This window comes from Rosa chinensis, chromosome 6 (assembly GCF_002994745.2).
Source record: "Rosa chinensis cultivar Old Blush chromosome 6, RchiOBHm-V2, whole genome shotgun sequence".
Lineage (NCBI taxonomy): Eukaryota > Viridiplantae > Streptophyta > Magnoliopsida > Rosales > Rosaceae > Rosa > Rosa chinensis.
The window spans coordinates 3,029,217-3,048,579 of NC_037093.1; the positions used below are offsets into that span (position 1 = coordinate 3,029,217).

At 43.7% G+C, this 19,363-nt stretch overlaps 2 protein-coding genes and 1 pseudogene across 2 annotated transcripts; 2 read left to right on the forward strand and 1 right to left on the reverse strand.

Moving 5' to 3' along the window:
* The first annotated feature begins 200 nt into the window (after positions 1-200).
* LOC112174593 (probable pectin methylesterase CGR2) lies at positions 201-3,711 on the forward strand. Its single transcript, XM_024312392.2, has 7 exons — positions 201-380; positions 1,148-1,291; positions 1,504-1,543; positions 1,671-1,709; positions 2,291-2,665; positions 3,014-3,069; positions 3,235-3,711. The coding sequence occupies exons 2-7, from the start codon at positions 1,169-1,171 to the stop codon at positions 3,385-3,387; spliced, it is 786 nt and encodes a 261-aa protein (XP_024168160.1). The 5' UTR covers positions 201-380; positions 1,148-1,168; the 3' UTR covers positions 3,388-3,711.
* Positions 3,712-13,430: 9,719 nt separating this feature from the next.
* Positions 13,431-14,610, forward strand: LOC112172924 (protein SRC2 homolog). Its single transcript, XM_024310428.2, has one exon. It carries the CDS (start codon positions 13,518-13,520, stop codon positions 14,340-14,342), a length of 825 nt encoding a protein of 274 aa, XP_024166196.1. The 5' UTR covers positions 13,431-13,517; the 3' UTR covers positions 14,343-14,610.
* A 255-nt stretch (positions 14,611-14,865) lies between these two features.
* On the reverse strand, positions 14,866-17,520 carry LOC112172923 (annotated as a pseudogene).
* Between the last annotated feature and the right edge of the window lie 1,843 nt (positions 17,521-19,363).

The following is a 19,363-nucleotide window of genomic DNA, read 5'->3' on the forward strand; positions in this document are numbered from 1 at the left end:
AAGGGTTCTATACCTTCCACCATTAAAAACCTTGTTGTTTCCTATTGTAATACTTCTTCTCATTGAGTAATAAAATTCTATCGTCCTTCTCTCCAAACAAAAAAAAAAAAATGCAGTAACTTGAGAATATGTCAATCACAACTTGTGTGAAAAAACAAAAATAATGAAACACCCATATGGAATTTGGCCGGAGTCCATTAAATTAGTCAGTTTAGTTGTGCAGATGTAGATGTCATCTATAGGTGCGTTCGCCCCAAACTACGACTCTCTTTAACATTCTCACACTCTGTAAGCTCCAAAGAGTAAGACCAGCACAGATCTGAATCGCCCCCGCCCCTCTAGATCTCATAATCCAGCTTTTCCCGCATCATTTCCTTAAGGTTACTCTCTGCTTCTTCTTACACTACTACTCTTTGCTTTGCTTTGTCGGTCTCTATATCCACGCTTTCAATGCAAAAGACTTAAGCTTTGTTCTCCACTTAGTTTTTGACTACTTATTCGATCTGAAATCGTTATCATTTTTGTAAGCAATTGGCTTTTCATGCATGTACTTTGATTTCTTACTGATTTTTTTTTGGCTGCCTGATATACTGGGCTGGTCTTGTTTTCACAAATTTTGAGCTATTGGCATGGATGTTTCGATTGCTTAATCAAGTTCGATTCTTTAATATGGTATTTGACATGATGAACTGAAAGGGGTTATGGGTCTTACTCATTTGAATTAGAAAGCTGGCAGTGTGTATGTGCTTGAGTTGATGCTAGGAAAGATTCAATCTTTTGTGAGATGTATGATATTAGAGAGGTATGGCATAAAAAATGGAGTCAAATTTGAGGTATTGGGGACTCTTTGATGTAAAGTTTGAAATTTGAACTATCCCGACTTCAGTTTAGATACCCAGCTAACAACATCTTTCACATGTTTTCTGATATCTGGTAATGGTGCGTTGGGTTTTGTAGCACTTTAGAGATTTTCTACGTTTCGAATGTTGGGTCATCTTTGGCTGAATCTTTGATGGTTGATCCCGATATAATCGGATCTATATGGAAAAATTTGTGTTTAATGAGTGGTGAACTGGGAGGGAAATGTTTCATGCTAGGCACTTGGAAATAGTGTGATGTTCTGTTTTAACTCATTTTGGTTTTTCAGGCCCATTGCCATTATATAAGCATGTCCAGGAGGCCAGTAAATCCTTCTAGGCGCATTGGTGATGGTGGAAGCATCCCTTTTGTGGGTGCCGTGCAGGCCAAAGCACGCTCATCACCTGTACTGTCTGTGGCGCTTGTGCTTGTGGTACTTACCTTACCATCTATTGCTTTTTATCTCCACCATCAAAATTAAATAGTCATATCTCTGTATCATTATTCCTTATCCTTATAGCATAGACAATAGATAATCCCAGATCAACCAAAAATGGAAAACGGTCCCATCATAATTGAGCACAAATAGATGACCAAAATGTCTTTCCATGTTTTTCAATCCTGATTATTATTCTATAATTTCAGGGTACAGTTCTTCTTGTCTGCTATGCTTTTAGCGGGTCAGGTTTGTGATTCACTTGACAACTCTGTTACTAGTGCATACGGGTTATAGTAATTTATATTTCCTTTTGCTTCTATTGAAAGAAACTAACAGCTAAATTGTTCACAATGATTACTTCTCTGCATGATAGGTGGAGTGAGCAGTAAAGAGGCTGTGATTAAACTTGAAGGTAATATTCATGATCCATTCGTTTTCTAGTCCCCATCCCTCTAAATCACTTTGGTTATTAGGTGCAATTTGCAAGTGCATATTGCACCAACGAGAGAGCCTCCAGTGGATTGCATCATACTTTAAGTAAACTTTCCTCTGACATTTGTTGATATCCTAACCTTGTCTTCACACATTACTATGCCTGACAGTGTGATTTTAACATGAAATGTCAGAATTCCTTTACTGTGTATGTGAAGTTTCTCAGAATTCAGAAGACATCCCCAATTCATATATCTTTATATGTTTATAATGACGTATATCAGATTTTGTGGTGGAAGATAGTATAGTTTAGATTTTGTGATGAATTTGTATACAGTATGGTCCTAGAGGCACAAGGTTTGTAGAATTAACCCTGAAACAGCTAAGACTCACTCAGTTCACGTGTTCAGTTGTTTTAGAATTTAGACCATGCAAATCCTAGGCTTTCACAACTCTTTGCCATGAGAGATGATTAGTTCTCTGAGTTGTTTGTGGTGAACTGTTAGCATACAGGTTTTCTTCAGTCAGAGTATATATTTACAGTATGAAATGTAAATGCAGGTGGTGTTTCTTGTACATATGAAGTTCAGAGAGCAATACCTATACTAAAGAAGGCATACGGTGATAGTATGCATAAGGTATTGCATGTAGGCCCTGAAACGTGTTCAGTGGTATCTAAATTATTAAAAGAGGAGGATACTGAAGCCTGGGGTGTGGAACCATATGACTTGGAAGATGTTGATCCAAATTGCAAGAGTCTTGTGAGCAAAGGCATTGTGCGTGCTGCTGATATAAAGTTTCCTCTGCCATACCGGGCAAAATCATTTTCTCTGGTAATAGTATCAGATGCATTAGATTACTTGTCTCCGAAGTACCTCAACAGAACTCTTCCAGAGTTAGCAAGGGTATCTGCTGATGGCGTTATTATATTCTCTGGTAAAATTTTCTTATTCAAGTTGCATTTTAGCGTACCCAAAAGTGACATCTTTAATTAAACAACAACCATCGGTCTGCACTAGCTGATTCCATTTGACAACGTAGAAACCAAAGTCGATTAATCTTTACCTGTGAAAAATGTTCCAATTTTGTACTCTTACTTCCTAAATCTGCTTTACCATGTGCTCACTAATTGAAGGGCCTCTGATGAATAGCTGAAATATGATTTAAGAAAACCATCTATTGATAGCTAATTGATTTGAATTTGACTGTGAGGGGCAAATAAACCTTGATGCCTGTGCGAATAAAGCATAAAATTTAATGATCTCTTTCCATTTCCATGTGTAGGTTATCCAGGTCAACAAAGAGCTAAAGTTGCAGAGCTATCCAAATTTGGTCGTCCAGTAAGTAACTAATTTTTGACAATATAACAAACTTCATTGCTATGGAAACGCTATGTTTTGATTAGTAGTTTTCATTGGCTTGCTTTTGTTCTATGTTTGTGGAAACTTTAAAATTTCTATATTGATGTGAAAATTTAATTTTGACGATGACAATGATTTTCAAAGGCCAAATTGCGAAGCTCGTCCTGGTGGATAAGATATTTTGTTCAAACAAGCTTAGAAGAGAATGAAGCAGCCTCGAAGAAGTTTGAACAGGCTTCATTAAAGAGATCTTATAAGCCTGAATGTCAAGTTTTCCACCTAAAGTCATACCATTGAGAATCACAGCATTGTATCTTTCACTGTATCAACCTATAGGTGAAAACGAATACGCTCAGTCTTCAGCGTACAAAGGGTAACTTTATATTTTGTGATACGGAGCCTCATTATGTGCTCCTTTATGAGACGAGATCTTCTATAGATGTGTATTGAAGAATGATTTCCCATGAATTGGGTGTCATCATCACTTTGTATTCTTTTATATGATGTATTTTGCCCAACATTGCTGCTGCTTCTTGTTGCAATGATAGATTTTGTTAGAATCTTCAAATAGACTTTTGTTGATTATATTTATAAGACAAAGTTATATTGGTCCCAATCTAATTTTATCTTTCGATGCATATCCTAAATGGGTGTCAATATTGTGCAGTTGTGCCTATTGCATAATTTGGTAGAATTAATTTTGCCATATGCAAATCATCCATACACATGAACCACCCATTGTTGCTTTTCTTCTTCTCCACATCAATTTGAAGGATCCATCTCGATCTTTGTCATTCAATCGTTACTGTGAGAAAAAGGTCGATTCACAATTAGGAACATGAGAATGACTGCCGTGACAAATGGAGCCACAACAGCCCCCCACTAAGTGACTGGCAAAGCTCATTTGAACCACCACCAGCATTCAACAGCAAGTTTAATCAGCTGTACAAATGCATAAATGACGTACAAGCAATTACGTGCATCATTGAAGACTTGACTACTCAAACGAATACTCATTTTACCATGTTGAGAACATTATTTACCGTGTCATACGAGTCTTGTTACTGTCGGCTGAGATCGAATCGTACCATGACTCAGTTTAAATCTTATGGCTACATAACAAATCCAATGACTCTAAACAATCACACATTATCCGTTATTGTTATTGAAACTCTATCAACTGGTGTAGCAGTAACTGATAGTATTTCTTAGTTGTTGTGTCGGATAGTGTCTAAAGCTCAGATCAATACCTTCATCTGATCCTCCAGAGAATAATTATTAAATACGTTTCAGAAGACTATAAGCTAAAGCTCAGACCAAGTCAAGGTAATAGCTATGAATAGTCATCGACGACTCCCGGGAAAGGGTGGAAGAATGAGACCTACTATGGGACATACAATGCATTACAGACGTATGATCATGACGCTTCAACCGGGACTGTAAAACTACGGTTCGCACGCGCTTTGGACACGAAATGATAAGCTACTCAATTTGTCCTCCATTCCTCCCGAGCCCTGCATTGTCGTTTTGTTATTATAGTTAGTTTAGCCTTCTACCCTCGTACTCGTTACTACTGACAAATTGATTATATTAAAGACAGCGTCCTCTAGATACCTGATTTGCACGTTCCACAACGATGATGAATCAATTCTTCATGTCTTTCTTTAACAATCACGTGATTTGAACCTTCGTCTTATTTTTGGAATATAAAACAGTGGCGGATCTAGGATTCAAATTTGGGGTGGGCTGCATATTTAAGTGTCTTCTTTTGGGCGAAGCCCAAATTTTTTTTTGATACAACTATGCACAAATGTAAGAAATATAATTCTGTATTATAGTCAGGAGGCGAGAGTATTTGGAAGAGAACAAGCAGTGGTTTACTGGCTATGATAACGAGAGTGAGAAACCTGAGTGAAGAAGAAAACGAAGACTAAATCGCTGATTAGTGATGAAAATGACTTAGAAGAGATTGAAAACCTATTCCTAATTATTTTCGGGTGGACTTTAACATCAAGACGACAACATTTTGTTGACACTATATATATAAATTTTTTTTTCTCCAAAATGTTCGGGCGGGCTTGAGCCCACCCCATGATATATGTAGATCCGCCAGTGATATAAAAAAAATTATTCCAACTTTTTTAATATTTGTATTCATTTAGTACTCAAACAGTGGGGAGCTAGAACTTTACCTTAGTTTGTCTTTAGAATTTGAAATGAAAAATTTGTCGGAACTCAAAGTTCATCAAAACATAGTAACAGAAATAGTAATTGTAATTTAATTTGTTTAAATCAATTCTCCATTATGGTTTAGGGGTGTTAAAGTTCAAACAAAATGAAAAAAATAGTGTTCTCATATGCTGCACTTGCAAGTAGACCTGTACATGGACCGCGTTTAGAGCGGATTGACCTAAATTTGAATCCATTTCTGTAGATACCTCTACTAGTGAGACTAGTTTGCTATCTCACCAAGCATAAGTAACAGGCTCTTTTGGACACCCACAAGCCATGGTGAGGCCCAACCGCTACTTGCATCTCGTAGCCTTATGTTCAAGCTACGCTACGGTATCCGGAAGTCGCAAATCCGTCGCCGGGAAGCCACCTTTCCGGCCTTGCAAAGTTACCCTCACAAATAGGCTTTCTAGACTAGAATAGTGGGTTCTTGTCCCACATCTAAGAAAATGTAAAGGAGAAGCATTCCTTCACCTATAAAAGGAATGCCTCCTCCCACTTAAACACCATTCAACCATTCCATCTCCATCCCATTACATCTCTTGTAATCTTGTTAGGCCGCAAGGCTCGACACACTAGTACACATTCAAGTGGACGTAGTTTCCCGCTAAGGCGGGAGACGAACCACTATACATCTCGTGTCACTCTCTCTCTCTATCTCTTTCTTTACGTTAATTAGATCCCCAACGGATCCAAGCATTAACATTGGCGCCGTCTGTGGGAAGCAAACACAAAGGCTTCGTCACCTACCACGAACTTTGACCCGAAAATGTCGAGTCGACGCTCATTCAACATCAAATTAGGGCCGGTCAACGCCCGGCGGGGTCGGTCAACACCCGTAGGCAAAGTCAACGCCCGGCGGGTCCGGTCAATGCTTGGTCAACGCTGGAGATGGTTGGTCAACGCCCATCAGGGGCCGGTCAACACTGACCAAGGTTAGTCAACGCTGAACCTTAAAAAAAAAAAAAAAAAAAAAAAAAAATTGAAAAATTGCCGCCAAACTTCTCTGGGCACCCAACCACCTCCGCCGAACTCCGGTTCTGCCAGACACCAGTTCCGCCGAACTCCTGTTCCACCGGACTCCAATTCTGCAGCTCATCACCTCCGCTGAAGAATACCAGCGGCTAACCTCCGCTGACCATACTGCAATCTCCGCCGAACTCGGAGCCTCCGCCGAGCACCATCCTCCGCTCCGCCAGACAATCCGCTAGCCAACTTCGCCCCGCTGGACTGTTCACCGCCGACATCTTCCGCCAAGCTCTGCCAGGTTGCAAGACAAGGAGCAAAGGTCCTTCCGCCAACCAGCTGCGACCGCTAACTATCCTCCTCCACTCCGCCACACTTCTTCAGCGGCCAGAGCTCCGCTAGGAATCGCCAAAGCTTCACTGGCACTGCCAGCAAGCTTCACTGCCAGGAAGCCTCCGCCGGACTGCACCACCGGGCTGCCTCAGCTGGGCCTCCGCCAGTCAACACTTACCGGAGCACTTCCGCCGGCCAAAGCACCGCTGGCCATGCTCCATTAAAGCTTCACCACCGGCGGCTTTGCAGACTTAAAAACGGCAAATCCCCGCCAGCCTAGCTCCGGCCATGACTTCCGCTAGCTTTCATCAGCGGAACCGCCAGCTACCATCAGCGGCAAAGCGAGCTCCGCTCCGCCAGCCAAGAGCTCTGTCGTCCATGATCAACCAGCGACCATCTTCTTTATCCTCCGCCGGCAAAAGGCTCCGCTGACCGCCAAGGAACCCTCCTCCAGCTCCACCACTGCTGGGCAGCCTCAACTGCACCCTCCTTCGCTTGGCCACATCACCGCTGGTCTGCACCGCCACACTGTACACCGCTAGCATAGCTCCGCTTCGCCCAGTGCTCCACTGCCCCGCCGAGCGAACTCGTCACTCTCTACAAGGCTTCGTTGCAGCTCCGCCGGGGATGCTCCGCTACACTGCTGCGCGCCAATCTTCCCTCCGCCCAACTCGTTGCCCAACGCCTTCGCACCGCCGCTGACCCACTCTAGACGCAAGGCACCTCTAGCGGCACAGCACCCCCGCTGGCAAGTCACCGCTGAACTCTTCCGCTGGCCAGGCCTCCGTCGAGCAAAACCCCCGCTAGCAACACCCAGCGTTCATTCCTCTACCAACCACCTCCGCTCCGCCAGCCACATCACCGCTGGAAGTTCACCGTCGAACTTCACCGCTGGAAGGTCACCGACGAACTTCCTCCGCCGAACTTCTCAGCTGAACGAGTTTCCTCCGCCAACAATTGCAGCGGTCTTCTTTCTCCATCGATTCCATGCCGCTTGCAGCAGAGAGGCCAACAAACTTATTGTACTTTGTTCATGAAATTCAACTATTTCTATTGAGCATTCAACCTCAACTACGAGTTGACGGGTATTATCGGAGTACTTTATCCGCCACGAGCAATGGACCGTCATGCTCGGCCAACTCCGCTAACCTCCAAATCGGCATAAGATAAGTCACTATATCTTACATTTTACGCTCTTACAATTTGACCTACCGCCGATGCCATGACTATACATGTCTCCATAACCCTTAAGCATGCCTACAATATGTTATTAGCAACTTTACTACAAGTACATGCTACACACATACATGCTTAAATTCAATTACTTGTGACATGCATCTAGAAGCTTGTGACACTTACGACTTACTAAAACATGCTCGGATAAACGACTTGTTCGGGTTACGACTCGCTTGGGTATCGAGTATGGCCACGACTTGCGCTTGGGCCACACCTCGCATGCTCGCACAGCGCCTACACACTCAACCACACCCAACTTGCTCGAACAACCCAACTTGCTCGATCATGTCCAACATATTTTACTTAAGCCCCAAGTTCACAAACGCTTCATTCTATGTCACCGGGACTACTCCCACAAAATTGCTTTGGACACCCATTACACTTGCCACTATCTATTGTGCGTGTTATATGGCCATAAGATCCACATATACAACTACCAATATTTTACATGTTCATACACATTAATGGAATATTGAGTTCTTCTACCGTTTGTTGCTTGCAACAAAATGAATTCTTTTCGCATTCCATTAATACGAGCGGTAACCAATACAACAAGCATTCTACATATGCGCGTTTTTGTCTCATTGTGTAGGTTAAAAGAGTTCCTTCTTGCTTATGGAGTTCGGGGACTTGTAGGGGCTCCGTGCCGCCCGGTTACTTATGCTTGGTGACATCATGTTTATAACTCCCCAACCAAGAAGCTCCTCTTACTTGGGGACTTCGGGGACTTGTAGATACCTCTACTAGTGAGACTAGTTTGCTATCTCACCAAGCATAAGTAACACGCTCTTTTGGACACCCACAAGCCATGGTGAGGCCCAACCGCTACTTGCATCTCGTAGCCCTATGTTCAAGCTACGCTACGGTATCCGGAAGTCGCAAATCCGTCGCCGGGAAGCCACCTTTCCGGCCTTGCAAAGTTACCCTCACAAATAGGCTTTCTAGACTAGAATAGTGGGTTCTTGTCCCACATCTAAGAAAATGTAAAGGAGAAGCATTCCTTCACCTATAAAAGGAATGCCTCCTCCCACTTAAACACCATTCAACCATTCCATCTCCATCCCATTACATCTCTTGTAATCTTGTTAGGCCGCAAGGCTCGACACACTAGTACACATTCAAGTGGACGTAGTTTCCCGCTAAGGCGGGAGACGAACCACTATACATCTCGTGTCACTCTCTCTCTCTATCTCTTTCTTTACGTTAATTAGATCCCCAACGGATCCAAGCATTAACATTGGCGCCGTCTGTGGGAAGCAAACACAAAGGCTTCGTCACCTACCACGAACTTTGACCCGAAAATGTCGAGTCGACGCTCATTCAACATCAAATTAGGGCCGGTCAACGCCCGGCGGGGTCGGTCAACACCCGTAGGCAAAGTCAACGCCCGGCGGGTCCGGTCAATGCTTGGTCAACGCTGGAGATGGTTGGTCAACGCCCATCAGGGGCCGGTCAACACTGACCAAGGTTAGTCAACGCTGAACCTTAAAAAAAAAAAAAAAAAAAAAAAAAAATTGAAAAATTGCCGCCAAACTTCTCTGGGCACCCAACCACCTCCGCCGAACTCCGGTTCTGCCAGACACCAGTTCCGCCGAACTCCTGTTCCACCGGACTCCAATTCTGCAGCTCATCACCTCCGCTGAAGAATACCAGCGGCTAACCTCCGCTGACCATACTGCAATCTCCGCCGAACTCGGAGCCTCCGCCGAGCACCATCCTCCGCTCCGCCAGACAATCCGCTAGCCAACTTCGCCCCGCTGGACTGTTCACCGCCGACATCTTCCGCCAAGCTCTGCCAGGTTGCAAGACAAGGAGCAAAGGTCCTTCCGCCAACCAGCTGCGACCGCTAACTATCCTCCTCCACTCCGCCACACTTCTTCAGCGGCCAGAGCTCCGCTAGGAATCGCCAAAGCTTCACTGGCACTGCCAGCAAGCTTCACTGCCAGGAAGCCTCCGCCGGACTGCACCACCGGGCTGCCTCAGCTGGGCCTCCGCCAGTCAACACTTACCGGAGCACTTCCGCCGGCCAAAGCACCGCTGGCCATGCTCCATTAAAGCTTCACCACCGGCGGCTTTGCAGACTTAAAAACGGCAAATCCCCGCCAGCCTAGCTCCGGCCATGACTTCCGCTAGCTTTCATCAGCGGAACCGCCAGCTACCATCAGCGGCAAAGCGAGCTCCGCTCCGCCAGCCAAGAGCTCTGTCGTCCATGATCAACCAGCGACCATCTTCTTTATCCTCCGCCGGCAAAAGGCTCCGCTGACCGCCAAGGAACCCTCCTCCAGCTCCACCACTGCTGGGCAGCCTCAACTGCACCCTCCTTCGCTTGGCCACATCACCGCTGGTCTGCACCGCCACACTGTACACCGCCACTTTCAACCGCTAGCATAGCTCCGCTTCGCCCAGTGCTCCACTGCCCCGCCGAGCGAACTCGTCACTCTCTACAAGGCTTCGTTGCAGCTCCGCCGGGGATGCTCCGCTACACTGCTGCGCGCCAATCTTCCCTCCGCCCAACTCGTTGCCCAACGCCTTCGCACCGCCGCTGACCCACTCTAGACGCAAGGCACCTCTAGCGGCACAGCACCCCCGCTGGCAAGTCACCGCTGAACTCTTCCGCTGGCCAGGCCTCCGTCGAGCAAAACCCCCGCTAGCAACACCCAGCGTTCATTCCTCTACCAACCACCTCCGCTCCGCCAGCCACATCACCGCTGGAAGTTCACCGTCGAACTTCACCGCTGGAAGGTCACCGACGAACTTCCTCCGCCGAACTTCTCAGCTGAACGAGTTTCCTCCGCCAACAATTGCAGCGGTCTTCTTTCTCCATCGATTCCATGCCGCTTGCAGCAGAGAGGCCAACAAACTTATTGTACTTTGTTCATGAAATTCAACTATTTCTATTGAGCATTCAACCTCAACTACGAGTTGACGGGTATTATCGGAGTACTTTATCCGCCACGAGCAATGGACCGTCATGCTCGGCCAACTCCGCTAACCTCCAAATCGGCATAAGATAAGTCACTATATCTTACATTTTACGCTCTTACAATTTGAGCTACCGCCGATGCCATGACTATACATGTCTCCATAACCCTTAAGCATGCCTACAATATGTTATTAGCAACTTTACTACAAGTACATGCTACACACATACATGCTTAAATTCAATTACTTGTGACATGCATCTAGAAGCTTGTGACACTTACGACTTACTAAAACATGCTCGGATAAACGACTTGTTCGGGTTACGACTCGCTTGGGTATCGAGTATGGCCACGACTTGCGCTTGGGCCACACCTCGCATGCTCGCACAGCGCCTACACACTCAACCACACCCAACTTGCTCGAACAACCCAACTTGCTCGATCATGTCCAACATATTTTACTTAAGCCCCAAGTTCACAAACGCTTCATTCTATGTCACCGGGACTACTCCCACAAAATTGCTTTGGACACCCATTACACTTGCCACTATCTATTGTGCGTGTTATATGGCCATAAGATCCACATATACAACTACCAATATTTTACATGTTCATACACATTAATGGAATATTGAGTTCTTCTACCGTTTGTTGCTTGCAACAAAATGAATTCTTTTCGCATTCCATTAATACGAGCGGTAACCAATACAACAAGCATTCTACATATGCGCGTTTTTGTCTCATTGTGTAGGTTAAAAGAGTCCCTTCTTGCTTATGGAGTTCGGGGACTTGTAGGGGCTCCGTGCCGCCCGGTTACTTATGCTTGGTGACATCATGTTTATAACTCCCCAACCAAGAAGCTCCTCTTACTTGGGGACTTCGGGGACTTGTAGATACCTCTACTAGTGAGACTAGTTTGCTATCTCACCAAGCATAAGTAACACGCTCTTTTGGACACCCACAAGCCATGGTGAGGCCCAACCGCTACTTGCATCTCGTAGCCCTATGTTCAAGCTACGCTACGGTATCCGGAAGTCGCAAATCCGTCGCCGGGAAGCCACCTTTCCGGCCTTGCAAAGTTACCCTCACAAATAGGCTTTCTAGACTAGAATAGTGGGTTCTTGTCCCACATCTAAGAAAATGTAAAGGAGAAGCATTCCTTCACCTATAAAAGGAATGCCTCCTCCCACTTAAACACCATTCAACCATTCCATCTCCATCCCATTACATCTCTTGTAATCTTGTTAGGCCGCAAGGCTCGACACACTAGTACACATTCAAGTGGACGTAGTTTCCCGCTAAGGCGGGAGACGAACCACTATACATCTCGTGTCACTCTCTCTCTCTCTCTCTATATCTCTTTCTTTACGTTAATTAGATCCCCAACGGATCCAAGCATTAACAATTTCGTAATAATAAAATTCAACATGACTCGATCTGTTAACTCGGCGGATCATTAGTAGCTCAATCTAAATCCGTATTTGGCAGATTAATAAATATCAAATCCATTAATCCGATCCGTTTATTATAATGAGTATTTTTAATTTTGAATTATAATATTAAATCTATCTACTTCATAAAACTTCAATAAAGTATTGAAACAAAATTAAAAAAAAAAATGATGAGAATAGTTGAATGTCCAAAATATTTTTTAGAACACTACACTAAGGCAAGGCAACTATATATTGTATTTATAAAGAAATAATATTAAATAATTATAAATAATAGACCAGATTATTAATAGATCGAATCAATCTAAATCTTTATTCTATCTATTATATAAACGGATTAACAGATTCAGATCATTATCAGATCAATGAATCAAATTTTCGATCCAAACCAGATCAATGAATAACCACATATCCAAATCAAAATTCTGTCCATTTGATAAGTCTACCAGCAAACAGGAATCAAATAGGTGACTAGTTAAAGAAGCAAATATGTCACTGTCCATTGTGTTGAGATTGCAACATGAATCATGCTAAAACTAAAGTCAATATATATAATTCGCTACCAACATAATTTTTTTTAGATAACAGTTTGAAGTGAAGCATGGAACAAGTAAAGTCAATATATATAATTCGCTATCAACATTTTTTTTTTAAAATAACAATTTGAAGTGAAGCATGGAACAACTAAAGTCAATATATATAATTCGCTACCAACATATTGTTTTTTCTGAAATAATAATTTGAAGTGAAGAATGGAACCCAATTGGTCCCAATATCGCACCGCCTCTACTGAACAAGCCCGATCATTTACTATAAACCTATACTTGGATGTCGTAGCCAAAATTAGGAATCAGTAGAGTACTCGTGTATCATTGATCTTCCTCAATGAGATCAAAGTTTTGAATTCATGTGGCTGTTGCTTAAATCTATCGAAAAACATAGACAAAGACTTCTTAACAAAGACTCATCACAAGCAGCCAGAGACTAAAAAAATATAGTCCTTGTATAGATAGAAACTAAGCACAGAAGGGTGGTGGCCCTTCTCGACCCCAGGCTGCGCCTCCCCCATGTGCTACTGGCAATGGCGTCGAGAAAAAGAGAAACACACCGCGTACGAATATTCTTTAACAAAGCATTTAAGCAACGATAAGAGACAAACTAGAGCATCATACCCCCCCCCCACTCCACTACTTGGCTACTTGCCCTATAAATAGTCTCATATTCCTAGGCCTTTCACGACTCCATCACCTCATTTATATCTTCTAAATCTCTCTTACTCGATCAGAAAATGGCTTCCGGCTACGAAGTAGAGGTCACAATTTCTTCCGCCAAAGACCTCAAAAACGTGAATTGGCGCCACGGAGAGCTGAAGCCCTACGCTGTTGTTTGGGTGGATCCAAACAATAAATGCTCCACCCACGTGGACGAATACGGCGACGACTCGCCCACGTGGGATGAGACGCTCTCGATCCCGTTACGGGGTCCCGTCGAGGACTCGACCCTTTTTGTGGACATCATCCACGTCAAGGCGGACGAGGGCGTCAAGCCGTTGATCGGGTCCGCAAAACTCCCGCTGAGGGAGGTCCTCGATGACGTGGGACTTGGAGCACCGTCCGTTCACAAGTTGAAGCTCAAGCGCCCCTCGGGTAGGCCCCACGGGAAGTTGGAAGTCAAAGTCACAGTTCGCCCGCCCCGTTACCAAGCACCTGACCCGTATCACGCCCCCGCGCCCTACGGGTACGGGATCGCACCGTCGCAGTCGAGAGACTACGGCGCACCTCAGCAGTATAATTACCAATATGCCCCTCCTGCCCAACCCCAATATTACCAAAGCAGCGGCGTCCCACAAGCAGGGTACGGTTACAATCAGCCATCTTACGATCAGAGTCAGTATGGGAGTGGCGGGTCGTACGGGTACGGGTCGTCGGAGAAGCCGAAGGAGAAGAGCAAGTTTGGGGTCGGGACCGGATTGGCTGTGGGAGCCGTAGCCGGAGTGTTGGGTGGACTTGCAATTGCCGAAGGAGTGGATTACGTGGAGGACAAGATTGCTGATGATGCAGCGGAGAAAGTGGAGGAGGATCTTGGCTATGATGATTTTGGCGATGATGACTGAAATTGATGATTGATGATTGATGAATAAATGGTTCTGAGTTGTGCTCTACCTCTATTTGTATTGGTTATGTTTTTGCTACTACTTCGGCTTCTGTTTTTTACTTTTCCTGCCGGTGATATTGGAAGGACGGACATGCAATAACAGCTTGCAAGTATAGTGGTTTTAGAGAATCTGCTTCTCTGTGCTCAAAGGAAATGTTTTGATTTGAAGAGTGACTAGACTCCCAAAAAAAATGGTATATTTTGATACTTGCATCCAACTTCGATCAGAGTATTGTCATATGCTCATATGTGACCTTTTTTTGTAGTGGTAATATGTCCCAATTAGCGTATTACTCATTCAAATATTATAGTCTCCACTTGCACTCTTCTACTAAAATTAAACGAAAAATATATCATGCTTTAAAATATGCATGGCACTCAATTTTGTATATTAAAAAGAAAATTTACAGAATAATAAGATCTTCTTCCCACTCCATCCAAGTACCTAATTCCTTTTATCAGCCCCAAATGCCCAACCCCGCTTCTCTCTGAATCGAAGATGGGTCATACACATGCAGGTTGCAAGTCCCAGCCTCGAGCCAGGATCACGATGAGATGGCGAGGACGACAATATGGTCTATGACATTTACAAATGGTCATGGAGAGCAGAAGCAGAATTTTTGCTATAGGTGGATTTGAAATACAATCAGATCCAAGTAGTTATTCCCCAAATCCTAAAATTCTACTGAATGAAAGTACTGTATCTAAATTGGTGAAAAAGATGACTAAACATTTGGGATCTGGTACAATATATTAATACAAGGATCTAGGAGGAGATTGAAGCTCAGTTGACCTCCAGGGTCCATCCCTTCTTGTCCTCGAGACGACCAGTTTGGATTCCTGTTAGTGTTTCATACAGTTTCTGAGATAGTGTTCCCTCCCCTGTTTTGTACTCCACCCTGCAATTGACATGTTAAAACAAAGTTAATGTCGATGTATATAATAGCTAGCTGATCACAAAACACACTTGCGATTTTTCACTACTTGTTACATCAAAATCAAATACTAGTGTCGTTGCAAGTACCTTTTAGTGTCATGTGTTACTGCACCAATAGGGTTGACAGTTACAGCAGTTCCAGTGCAGAAAGCTTCATCAGCTTCAAGCAACTCCTCCAGTGGAATTAGACGCTCCTCCATCTGATTCACAAATTATCGGGAGAATATGTATGCTCCCTGAAAGTCAATTTCTTGTACAAAAAGTAATTAATGTCTGAATTGTATAGTTCAGATTATTGTAGTTTATTGATTAGTTAATTAATCATAGAGGGGAAATGATGTTCACCTGGTAACCTAAATCAAGGGCAATCTCCATTATGCTTTTACGAGTAACTCCCGGAAGAATAGTTCCATGCACTAATGCTGGAGTGGAAATAACATTATCCTACAATTAAACTTTGTGTGAAAATTCACTCTAGTTAGAATATATTGGTTTAAGATAAGTTGCAGATAATTGGTAGTACCTTCGCAATGAAAATGTTAGCAGCTGAAATCTCCTCAATGTTTTTACCAGTTACAGAATCTAGGTATAAAACATCAGAGAATCCTTTGGCTCTTGCTTGCTTTTGTGCCTGGTAAACCTATGAGGCAAAAACGTACAAGTAGAGAAAAATAATATAGTTCTCGATTACTTCCGATCAAGTACGTGTTAGAAAGACTAAAATATATTATATATCATATATGTGCTTACGGGTGCGTAATTGGTGATAGACTTTATCCCTCCAGTTCCACCGGGAGTAGCTCTACGGAGTTTATCCTCAACATACAAGTTCAGGGATGCCCTTCCCTATCACGTAAAAAACATGCAACTGTTAGAAAATCCTAAGTTGTTAGTCGAGTTGACAATGTGTATCAAACTAAAGCAGTCTCTTTGGAGCAGTTTCAAAGAGAAAGACACGAGCAGAGACAAGGGGTCAAATGTTATATAACTACAGAGGGAATGAATCAACATGCTTTAATAACTAGTTACTTTCATATGTATGTTTTGTTCATACTGTTAAATTCGATCTAAAAGTCTAGCTAAGTTAGCTAGCGGGTTATTTGCCTAATCATGTACTTACCTTGTGGTAATTACCAACTGGAGAAGAATTACCAACCGGAGAAGCATATATCAGGAGTGTGTACTCTGGTGCCGGCCCAACATTAAGAACAGATCCACTTCCCATGAGCAAAGGCCTGACGTATAGTGATCCTTTTCCTGGAGGTGGTACCTACATATGTATATATACCATAAACATGTTTATAGATCAAGAAACAGGTTCATTTGATCAACATCCAAAAATGTTTCCTGGCAAGGATAACACACACACATCTAAGGATACATATTACCCAACGCTTATTGGCGAGGACAGTTTGCTTCACAGCATCAACAAATTGCTCAACGGATGGAGATGGCATGCACATCCTCTCTGCACCCATCTTCATTCTTAGAGCATTTTCTTCTGGTTGGAATAGCATAATACGACCATCTTCTGTTCTTACCGCCTTAAGAGCTTCAAGTACTCCCTGCAGGAAATTAAGTGTGTATGGTATATAGACACACACACAGTCATCTATTATATCAATGTACTATATATAAATAAAAATAATATAACCGGCGTTGTTTAGGAATGAGTCAACAATCTGTATATATATCAAGTTGAATGTTTGCTGACCTACGGCCTACCTATCCATAATTCAAAATTCCAGCAGATGGACAAAGCTCAATATTTCCATAGGGAATGAGATGTCCTTGTGAAAAGTTATTTTCATCGGAGCAGTTCATGGTGTACATCGAATCAGTTGGAGTTATTCCAAATGCCAGTTCATCCCAGTTGACACCATTAGCATACTTTTCGCCATCATCACTGCAATTTAATTTCAGAGAGAAATTAATATCCATTAATGATCGACACTGGAGAAACAATATGAAGAAACGTGCATGAACGTATAAAGTGTGGTAAACTTAAAGTCATTTAGGGTTACACTTGTTTATCTGACATTAAGTACCTGTGGTTGATAGATTCCGAAGTTGTCGTTAAACCTGAAGAAGCTTCCATAGCTGCAAATTTGATTGTCTGCAGATCCCAGAGAGAGAGAGAGAGTATGTTGGTGAAAATAAAATATTAAAATGTTACAACAGAGTATGAATTAACCTGGGAATATTAAGCGGAGACTGCAACCAAAACTAGCCTGCTGTAATGATTACGTCTCCAAGTGGTATCTTATATCTGTAAACAAAACAGGGTGAAAACTCCTCCTATTGGTGGATTTTGGAGGCAAAAGGCTATTAATGTCAACAGAACGAAGCAACGGTGCAGCTACCATTTTCAAGGTTGGCACGCACGTTGCCTTTGAAGCCGTCGGGTTGGGTTAGTAGCCATGTTAAAATAATTTGGTGCACACCTACGCAATTTGAATTTATTTTTATTTTTATCGCAATTTGTTGGAGGTGAAAAATTCTGTAGAGTAGTTTGACCAAACAATTAATGTGGACTGGAACGGAAGCTGACCTGGGAACAATCGAGAAGGTTTCCCTCGAGCATTGGCCTGAAGTTTGACCGTCGGCTCGAGGAGGGGGGGGGGGGGGGGTACCTGCAGAAAACTCCCTGATGCCTAAGTCAGTACGTTTCTTAGTTGTGGAGTAGAGGTAATAGAAATTCGATCATTTACCTCGCTGTCGAGCAGCCTATTTATAGGTGTACTTCGGCGTGGGCTGCAAGTAAACTTGCACAGCAAGTCGCGGTGACTTGAGCGACACACCACCATTAAGGCCATATTCACTCCTGCAATAACCGTCACCTATTGGCGACCATGATTGCCGTACTGAATGTCGCATTTACAGCTTCATCAATTGTTGCATTTACTGCTGCCATTACTTCTCTTTAATTGCCTTGATTGCATGGTCAAATTAATTGACCACTCCCACAATGCCCCCAAATTTTCTCCTTGGGAATTCATCCCAAGAGAAAATTTCCAATTAAAGCTCAAATTTCTCTATGGGCTCCACATCTTTATATTTCTCTTTGGGCACCCCTCTTTGAATTTCATCCAGGCTTCCTCGTGTTGAAAATGTAGATGCCCGTATAAGAAAATGCTCGCTCCTTGTTTAGAGTCGGCATCTCATCTCGTCGACGACGCCGACGCCGGCGTGCCCAAATCAGGACTCAAATATGCCTTTGTCTTGCAGCCATTCTAGTGTCAGGTCTTTGTGTAGCGGACTCGTCTGCTTGTGGAGTCTCCGGTGCCTCACCCACAGCGCCGAAGCCTAGTTTCTAGTCTCGCGTGCGCCCGGTGCCCCCCCTGAGCTACCTCTTTCCTAAGCCGTGCCCCCAACGCAGCTCAAACTCGACTCTGAGCCTGAGGTACCCTGCTGTGAAACTCTTCCTCTTTTCCCTTCTTAGTCACCTAATATTCTGTGACGTCGGTCTCGACGTCATGACGTCTCCTTCACAATGACCACGACGTCAGAGTAGGCATTGATGACGTCTTCTTTAATGTCTGCGGTGTCAACCTCGACGATGGTGACTTTTTCTCAATAACCTCGGCACCAGCTTCGACGTCGGTGATGGCCTTCTCAATAACTACGACGCCAGCCTCGATGTCAGTGATGTTTCTCTCAATAACCTCGGTGCTAACCTCCACGTCGGTGTCAACCTCGACGTCGGCGCCAACCTCGACGTCAATTACTTCTTTTGCAATAACCTCGGCGCTAACTCGACGTCGATGTCAACCTCAACATCGGTGATGTCTTTCTCAATAACCTCGGAGTCGGCGACGTCTTTCCCAATAACCTCAGTGTCAACCTCGATGTTGGCGTCTTGTCGTCGGCCCTTGGGGTCAATCTCGATGTCGGCGTAGGCGTTTTTCTCAACAATCTCACCTCAGCGCCGATCTTGACCTCTATGTCGGTGTAGACCTCGACGTCGATGACGTCTTTCTCAATGCCTTTAGTGGCAATCTCTATGTCGGTGTTCACTTCGACGAGGGCGACTTAACGTCGAG

Coding starts and splice junctions, on each gene's coding strand:
- LOC112174593 (XM_024312392.2), top strand. CDS start 1,169: ATGTCCAGGAGGCCAGTAAATCCTTCTAGGCGCATTGGTGATGGTGGA. Junction 1,292..1,503: donor CTGTGGCGCTTGTGCTTGTG/GTACTTACCTTA, acceptor CTATAATTTCAG/GGTACAGTTCTTCTTGTCTG. Junction 3,070..3,234: donor TATCCAAATTTGGTCGTCCA/GTAAGTAACTAA, acceptor TGATTTTCAAAG/GCCAAATTGCGAAGCTCGTC.
- LOC112172924 (XM_024310428.2), top strand. CDS start 13,518: ATGGCTTCCGGCTACGAAGTAGAGGTCACAATTTCTTCCGCCAAAGAC.